Genomic DNA, 9,313 nt, shown 5'->3' on the forward strand with positions numbered 1-9,313 from the left:
ACCATGGCACAATTATTATTTTTTTGAGAAAAACGAAATCAAGAGGAACGCTGAATAATTCTGAAGCCCATCTGTTGGTCACCAGAAAGGCAGCTGAGAAGACACGGGGTGGAAATGTGTTAGGCAGGGGGAGCCTCAACCGCTTCAAACACCACTACGTAAATTCCATACCATGTGAAGAATAAGCAATAACTTCCACACCTGTGGAGTTTGCGCTATTCCATTATTTTCCTTTTTTTTAAAAAAAGGTTCCTTTCAGTGTGGGAACGACACAGAACAACTGGTGGGAAATGGACAAAAGGACAACTGTGTCATGTGGAAACACACACACACACACACACGTGTAAAATGTTCTCGAACGAGGCATGATCATTCCACATTAAATGCATTGGATTGTATCCAGTTAAGTCATTGTGACTTCCTCGCACACGATAGAGCTTCCTCTTCTCTTGCTGGGTGCCCACCAAATCTGCCCTGAGAGAGCGGAAGGGGCTGGTGGGGGGAGCAGAAGGGGGGGGCGTTGCACAAGCAGAAGTCGCTTCATGAGCTCAATTACTGGATTCAAGCCTCCCCTCTGCTGTTTGGTTGCCATAGTGTGCATAGCAATGCCAGTCAATATCTCCCACCACCCTCCAGTTTAATTCAGATATACCCTTTCTAGAAAAAAAATCTGAGAACCTAGAACAAAGGAACAAACCACACCCTGTGGCCAATGACCTGTTTGTCTCCATGACCCGTTTGCCAATGAAGCCCGGAAGCACTCCTTCATAAGGTGCCCAGTTAAACTGTGGAACTCAGTGCCACATGAACACTATTTGGTCTGAATCCAGCAAGGCTCCTTTTGCAGAGGGGCCATAGCTCAGTGATGGAACATCTGCTTTGAATGCAGGAGTCCCTAGGTTCAATCTTCGGCCTCTCCAGGCAGGGGTGGCCCATCCATGAGGCAAGGTGAAGCCACATGCCTCAGGTGGCAGATCTGACCCCTGACTCCACGCTGCCAGTCTGCCCAGGCTTTGCCCTCCCCACTGCCGCAGCACCGTGGTCCTGACCACTTCGTCCTTGCCACTGCGGCTGCATTGTGGCGGCAGCACAGGTGTGCCAGCAGGACAGTGAGGAGCCCAGATCTGTGGGGCAGGGGGTAGCATTGGGGGGGGGGGCTTTGCCCACAGTGGCAAAACATCCTGGGATGGCCCAGTCTCCAGGTATGTGTGGAGAAAACTCCTCTCTAAAATCCTCAGGAGCCGCTGACAAGTCAATGTAAACAAGGCAGCTTCCTACATCCCCTCCAAATGTCCCAAGATTTTCCAGGGACAGTCCCAATATTACAAAAGCCACCCCCAGATTCTGATTTAATCCCAGAATGCCCCTATTATCCCTGCTGGTTTTCAGAGCACCCAGACACAGATCTTTAAAGCATGGGCCTGGGCCTGGAAAGAACAGGGCCAAAAGTAACTGTGGATAACTCCTTGTCCAACCACTTCCAACCCCCAACCCCCAAATTGAAGCCCTCTTAAGATACCTGGCTCCTGGAATAACCCCCACATACATACCTGTGCTGTCCCTTCTCATTCTAAGGGATTTGCTGCCCCCTGCTGGTTCTCTCGCTCCATAGCTGGCCAGGTGCCCAAGTCCAGAGTCCAAGCTTCACGAACGTTGACTGAGGGGCAGCGGTCCTTTCCCTGCGCTAGAGGCCACACCAACCGCTGCTTGCCTTTCTCTGTCCATACACAACACCTCTCTCTCTCTCTCTCTCTCTCTCTCTCTCTCTCTCTCTCTCTCTGCTACCATGACAGCCACCCGCTGGGGGATCTGCTCTGCTGGCAAGATTAGCCACGATTTCCTGGTGGCTCTGAAGACTCTGCCGCCAGAGGACCACAAGGTAATAAGTGGAGCCCAGACTGAAGATGGATGGAGGGGGGCTATTCCCACCTATGGAACTGAATGGGAAGCTCAAACTGGGAAGAATAGAATAGAATAGAATAGAATAGAATAGAATAGAATAGAATAGAATAGAATAGAATAGAATAGAATAGAATAGAATAGAATTTATTATTTATACCCCACCCATCTGGCTGGGTTTCCCCAGCCACTCTGGGCGGCTTCCAACCAAGTATTAAAATACAGTGGTCTATTAAAATACAGTGGTCCTAGGGCACCTAGGATTCCCAGGTCCTCGGGAAAGAAGGGAGAACTAGAAATAAAGAGACTGGGGTCTCTGGAAGCCAAGATCAGGGGTGGAGAATCTGTCACCTGCCAAGCCCTTCCAGCAGAAGGTGGTGTTTCTTGTGCTCCAGCCCTGTGCTGTTTTAGAGTCACACTCTGTTCCTCTGTCTCTCACCCCATCCACCTCCCAGGTGGTGGCCATTGCTTCTCGTGAGCTGAGCCGGGCGCAGGAATACGCCAAGAACCACAGCATCCCTAAGGCCTATGGCTCTTATGCAGAACTGGCTCAGGATCCGGATGTTGGTGAGAAAGCTTCCTCGAAACCCTGGGGACACCGGGAGGGAGGAAACTGCCTTGTTCCAAGTCAGACCATGTGGTCCATCCAGCTCAGTATGGTCAACACTTGACTTGCCCCACCTGGAGATGCTGGAGGTGGAATCTTCAGATCTTCTGCATGTGCAGCAGATGTGCCACATCTGTCCCCCAAGGGAGAGGGGAAATCCCCCTCTACTGTACAATGTAAACTGGGTTTTGGAGTGGGAACATCATCCAACAGGGGTGGAGAAGCGTTTCCAACCTGGGCAACTTTCCCTTCTGGGCAACTTTCCCAGGGCCACATGCCCCTGGTGGGAGGAGCCAGAGGCAAAAGTGGGCGGAGCAACTGATATGCATGTTTACATTTGTACAGTAGACCATTTTCTGTTGGGAATGGATTTAACTCTGTAGGTTTAGATCTAAACCTCCTATCCCACATGCATAGGAGAAATAGAAAACATGCATTTGTGATTTTGGCTGCAAACACCACAGTTTCTACATAAACTCTCTCACCCCTTTCTGTTCTCTTTCCAAACAAGCAAGAGGCATTGTTGGAGTTCAAGGGCATATTCCAGCCAAGCAAAACATTGAAGGAGGGTGAGAACCAAGGCCACTGAGGAGTGGGCCTTGAGGCAAGGGGGTGCAGGGAGGAAAGTACAAAGAGCAAAAAAGGTGGGGAAGATGGACAGGCCTGGAGGGTCCCCCCAACCAGTCAGACTCTAGCTGCATACATTGGAAGCGCATTTAAAGCACAAGAATCCTGGGAACTGTAGCTTGCTAAGGGAGGTGTGGTATACAGTGGTACCTCGGGTTAAGAACTTAATGCATTCTGGAGGTCCGTTCTTTTTAAAAAAATAATTTTTACTGAATGGTTTTATGTTACAAAAAAAAACAATACAGCCATTCTACCACAAAATATAATTAAGAAATAAAAATTACATACATCAATATTTAGTTTGTTATTTGTTATTTACCATCTTATTTCCTCCCAAACATTGCATACAACAACACACATATGTGCAGACACCCACAACCCCACACCCGCACAGAAAACGATAATAATGAAAGTAAATATTTTTTTCCCTTTAATCTTCCAAAATCTTTTCTTCAACTTTGACTTCCTGTCAAGTCCCTTTGCATATGATTTTTCTTACATTTGAATGTACACAAAACAATAAACCTTTCTATATAATTTTTCTAATACATTCTGAAAACATAAAAAATCCTTAATTGTAGTCCACCTCCTTTTAGTTCCTTTATTACTCGAATGCTAGCACGGAGTCAAAACTATTATTGTATTTTTGAACATATTTTTTATAAACATCCCATTTTTTCGCTAATTTTTGCTTTGAGTTTTCTCTGAGTTTACTAGTCAGTTGAGCTGTCTCCACCAATTCCTGTAATTTGATTTGCCAATCTGTTATCTTTGGAGCCTCGTGATCTTTCCATCCCTTGGCCACAAGTATATATGCCGCTGCGGTGGCATACAAAAATACCTCTCTTAGATTTTTTGGGATCTCTTTATCTAAAATACTTAATAGAAATGCCTCTGGCTTTTTGGTAAAAGTTATCCCCATCATCTTTTTTAATTCATCGCATATTTCCCCCCCAAAAATCTTAATCTTTCCACATGTCCACCACATCTGGATCATGTCACCGTTATTTCCTCCACATCTCCAACAAGCATTTGCCAAATTTTTATACATTCTTGATAATCTGGAAGGAGTGAGGTACCACCTATGAGCCATTTTCATCATGTTCTCTCTTATCTTATAGCTGGCTGTAAATTTCAAATTTACGTTCCATAAGTTTTCCCAATCTTTTAGCATAATTGGACGGCCCACATCTTGGGCCCACTTTATCATTGAAGCCTGGAGGTCCGTTCTTAACCTGAAACTGTTCTTAACCTGAAGCACCACTTTAGCTAATGGGGCCTCCCGCTGCCGATGCGCGATTTCTGTTCTCATCCTGAGGTAAAGTTCTTAACCCGAGGTAATATTTCTGGGTTAGCAGAGTCTGTAACCTGAAGCGTCTGTAACCCGAGGTACCACTGTAAATGTATGGCTCAGCCTCTTTCTCAAGATAAATGTTGGCTGTGGCTGAGCTCAGGAGCGAAGCTTTCCTCTGGACTTCCCTTACTTTTTGCAGATGTGGTGTATGTGGGAGTGATACACCCCCACCACCTGCCAGTCACCCTCCTCTTCATCCAAGCTGGGAAGAATGTGCTCTGTGAGAAGCCCCTGGGCATGAATGCTGCAGAGGTCAAGAAGATGGTGCAGGCAGCTCGGGAAAAGGAGGTCTTCCTCATGGAGGTAAGAGGCAGAAGCGCTCCCTGAAGGCCAAAGGGGTACCGTATGGAACTGGTAGGCTTTGGCTGGCATCTCTAACCCCTGCAAAGGGAGCACAAGCCCCTGGTGTGGGGCTGCAGCAGGTGAATGTTCTGATTTGTCCTCAGGCTTGCTGGACACGCTTCTTCCCTGCTTTGGAGAAGATCCGCTCTCTGCTCCATCAAAGGACTGTCGGGGATGTGTTAGTGGTTCAAGCCGAGTTTGGTATCCCTCTCCTAACTGTCCCCAGGGTTGCGAAGAAAGATCTTGGTGGAGGCGCCTTACTGGATATTGGTATCTACTGTGTTCAGCTGGCGTGCATGGTTTTTGATGGGGAGAAGCCAGAGTCCATTGTGGCCTCGGGGTTCTTGCATGAAACAGGTTAGTATTGGGTTGGTCCTAGTCCCCTCTAGAGGTCAGTATTTTGCACCAGGGATTCAAGGGTATACCAGATACAGTGGTACCTTGGTTCTCACATTTAATCCGTTCTGGAAGTCCGTTCCAAAACCAAAGCATTCCATAACCAAGGCGCGCTTTCCCATAGAAAGTAATGCAAAATGGATTGATCCATTCCAGACTTTTAAAAACAACTCCTAAAACAGCAATTTAACATGAATTTTACTATCTAACGAGACCATTTATCCATAAAATGAAAGCAATAAACAATGTACGGTGGAACCTCAGGTTGCGGACGTAATCTGTGATGGACGCACGTCCACAACCTACAGCGTTCGTAACCTGCAGCTCCGCATCTGCGCGTGACGCGATTTGGCGCTTCTGCACATGCACGAGTGGCGAAACCGAGAAGTAACCCTTTCCAGTACTTCCGGGTTTCCCGCAGTCCACAACCTGAAAACGCATAATCCAAAGCATTTGTAACCTGAGATACCACTGTACTGCAGTCACACAATCAATCAGTAACTGAACTGGGTTCCACACAGTCACAGAAACAAAGCAAAAAAGCCTCAAAAACAAAAACAAAAAATAAATAGCAAAAACAGACAGACCTCAGTGTAACACGCAAAACGAAAGTGTGGCACTCAAAATTTGGCTTCCGAAAAAAGTTTGCAAACCAGAACACTTACTTCCAGGATTGCAGTGTTTGCTTTCCCAGTTGTTTGAGTACCAATGCATTTGAGAACCAAGGTACCACTGTGGTAAGGTCACGAATATAAGCTGCACTTTAACTTTTCACGACCCAAATTTGGGGGGGGGGGGGGAGTGCAGCTTATATTTGGGCCAATACAGTACTTAGTAGAAAGGCTGCATTGTGCTTTAAATGTATGGTGTGTGTACACAGCCCAGTTTGTGAAAAATTGCCTTCAGGGGTATAAAACGTGCAAATAGGTCCAGACTAGGTAGGAAAAACAAGATCTCAGTGTGCAGTGGAGCAGAATATAATGCACCTAACACAGCCTAACTGGCATGTGGATATGACCACTGTTGCTTGTTTCCCCCAAGACGTAGATAAAACAGCTTCAATCATCCTGAACTACTCTGGCCAACGCCAAGCTGTCCTCACTTACACCATGATGACCTGGATGCACAACAAAGCCAGCATTACTGGCACCAAGGGGATAATCGAGGTAAGTCCTGGACCACATGGAGAAGGGGATACACTTTGCATCTTCCTGGAAACAAAAGGAAGCTTCAGGAGGATCACAATCCAGGATTCCGTAGGCTCTTCTAGGGACCTAACCTCATCCCTTCCTGGCCAAGAAGGTAAGGAAGGACAGTTTGGGTGGGTGAGGGTAGGACAGAGAAAAGCACACATACACACACACATATATGTGTATCTGGAGACCGTGGAGTTAAAACAACAACCACCGGGTAGAAATTTATTTAATTTGCACATTTTGCACTGAATGGAAGAATCAGCTTTTGACCTATGTGCAAAATGTTGTGGAATACATAAATGTCAGCATAAGCACAGCCTGGAGCTTCCCTCCTGGGAAAGTTTGAGCCCCATAACTATATCTTTACAAATAAATTGCCCAAAATAACCCCTTTTTGAGAGCTCTAGGGCCTGTTTTGGTATATGCTTCCTCTCACAACTGTGTTCGACAGATTCCCAGTCCCTTCTGGTGCCCAGAAGAGTTGGTTGTCAATGGACAGAAGGAAGAGTTTCCTCTTCCTCACCCTTCCCCAAAACTGTACTTCATCAACTCCACTGGCCTGTGCTATGAAGCAGAACACGTCAGGCAATGTCTCATTCAAGGTAAAAGTCTCGGGCACTCCTGGGCGGACTGTGTGCAGCAGCAGAGCATCCTGACTTATTCTCCTTTCTCTTTCCTCTCCCTCAGGCCTGAAGGAGAGCCCCATCATGTCTCATGGAGACAGCGAGCTCCTCCACTCTATCCTGGATGAAATCCGTAGGCAGCTTGGGGTGTCCTATCCTCAGGACCACGCATGACCCATTCCAGGCTTGATTTCAGTGGCCTCGCTCATACATGCGAGGCGGCAGCTAGACCAGATTTTACTATTAGAAACTCCAGTCTGGTGGGTGGATTTGCAACAAACGTTAGCAAAAGTTGATTGTAAGCTTTGGAATAAAATACAGTTAGATGCGAAGGGGACGTCTGCTTATTATGTGAACCTCACTCGCCATGAGATGTCGATTTATTTAACATTCTGTAAATAGAAGCCTACGATTTGTTGTGTTTTGCCTTTTCTGAGTTTTGTTGCCTCTCAATTTTTTCTCTCCAAATTTGGCATTTTAAACTTAAGGTTTGGAGCTGGAGCAGGTAAAAGATCTGACTCGACTCAAACAGGAGTTGCAGGAGCCATCGATCAGCTGACCAGTAGTGCCAGTAAAGACCTGGGCTTAGCAAAGCCCAACCAACTGATCATCAGGTCTTGTAAAGCAGGGAGCCTCACATGACCCGAGGATCAGCAGATTGCGCTTGCCAAGTGCTAAGCATGGGGCTTGCCAAGTCCTCTGCATAGTGATCTGCAAGCACTGACCATGATTGTCAGCATTTAGCAGGCTGTGTCTTTGTCCACATGGATTGTGCCAGTATGAAGACAAAGCTGATATGCTTGGTTAGAGTTTAACCATTGTTGACATGAATTAATAATGTTAAAAAAGCTGGGTGTCTGCCCCTCTCTCTGCCAAGCAGTGGCAAAAGCCCATGGAGCCCCAGGCACACACACAGGATCTGTATCCCTTTGGAGAATAGAAGACACAGCAGAAGAAAGATGGTTTATTCACCTATTTACACATTCAGTCTGCATGGAGGGAGTCCAGATTTTACATGGCCCACAGCAGTGCAGGGAAGCTTTTGTCTCCCTTTCCAAGATGGATCTCAGCCCTTCTTCCTCCTCCTCTTTCCCAGAAACCCCTTACTTGAAAACTCCCCTTTCCTGTCCTCTCAGCTGGATGTCATTCTAGAGTGAATGCTTTGAATAATTTCTTTTATGTAATGCACAGGCGGAAAATTGAAGCCTTCCCCCTTTGGTGTTCTCTACTCTGGGCCATTTTGGGGGTCCAAAAATGGGTGGTTGGTGGAAGAACTCTGAGTGAGAGGTAGGGAAGGGAAGACCTCCCAAGGTGAGAGACTGGGAGAAGGAAAGCTCCCAGGTGAGAGCTGGGAGGGTCCACCACTTTCTGTGTGAGACAAGAGCTACCTTTGAGAGAGGCCTCGCCTTTTTTCTTTTCTTTCTCTGTTTTTATTTAGATTAGTTTCTTTTATTGTTCAGTGGTACCTCGGGTTAAGAACTTACTTTGTTCTGGAGGTCCATTCTTAACCTGAAACTTTTCTTAACCTGAGGTACTACTTTAGCTAATGGGGCCTCCCGCTGCCGCTGTGCCACTGGCACGCAATTTCTGTTCTCATCCTGAGGTAAAGTTCTTAACCCGAGGTACTATTTCTGGGTTAGCAGAGTCTGTAACCTGAAGTGTCTGTAACCCAAGGTACCACTGTATTATCAAAAAGTTTCTCTCAAACTTGGGCACAGGTCGGATGGGATAATGATCTACTGCACCTGACCTTGTCTGACCGTCAGCAGCAATCCAGAGCGGCTGCCAACAGGGCAGAGGGAACAATTCTACCTGGAGATCATGCAGATTGAACCTGGAACATTTTGCATACAAAGCAGCTTCTTTACCACTGATCCACATTGAAGCCACTTTGAGAATTCTGCAGACTCACTTGGTGGGATAGCAAGTGACACGGAGGGGATCAGTAAACGCCATAAGGCAAGAACAACTGGGTTAAGTACTTAATTCGTTCCGGAGGTCCGTTCTTAACCTGAAACTGTTCTTAACCTGAAGCACCACTTTAGCTAATGGGGCCACCCGCTGCTGCCGCGCCGCGGAGCGCGATTTCTGTTCTCATCCTGAAGCAAAGTTCCTAACGCGAAGCACTATTTCTGGGTTAGCGGAGTCTGTAACCTGAAGCGTATGTAACCCGAGGTACCACTGTACTTTGCAATATAATAAAGATTTTTTAAAAAGGAAATAAAAGACTAATTAATAAGCGTGACAGCTCTAATACGTTACAACAAGT

The 9,313-nt window shown here is 46.6% G+C and overlaps 1 protein-coding gene across 1 annotated transcript; it reads left to right on the top strand.

Moving 5' to 3' along the window:
- Window positions 1–1,741: 1,741 nt before the first annotated feature.
- On the top strand, window positions 1,742–8,515 carry LOC307201398 (trans-1,2-dihydrobenzene-1,2-diol dehydrogenase-like). Its single transcript, XM_079950579.1, has 7 exons — window positions 1,742–1,879; window positions 2,355–2,466; window positions 4,627–4,790; window positions 4,934–5,186; window positions 6,267–6,391; window positions 6,873–7,023; window positions 7,109–8,515. Exons 1-7 carry the CDS (start codon window positions 1,787–1,789, stop codon window positions 7,216–7,218), a joined length of 1,008 nt encoding a protein of 335 aa, XP_079806705.1. The 5' UTR covers window positions 1,742–1,786; the 3' UTR covers window positions 7,219–8,515.
- Window positions 8,516–9,313: the final 798 nt, after the last annotated feature.

Source organism: Podarcis cretensis, assembly GCF_951804945.1.
Source record: "Podarcis cretensis genome assembly, chromosome: 13".
Classification (NCBI taxonomy): domain Eukaryota; kingdom Metazoa; phylum Chordata; class Lepidosauria; order Squamata; family Lacertidae; genus Podarcis; species Podarcis cretensis.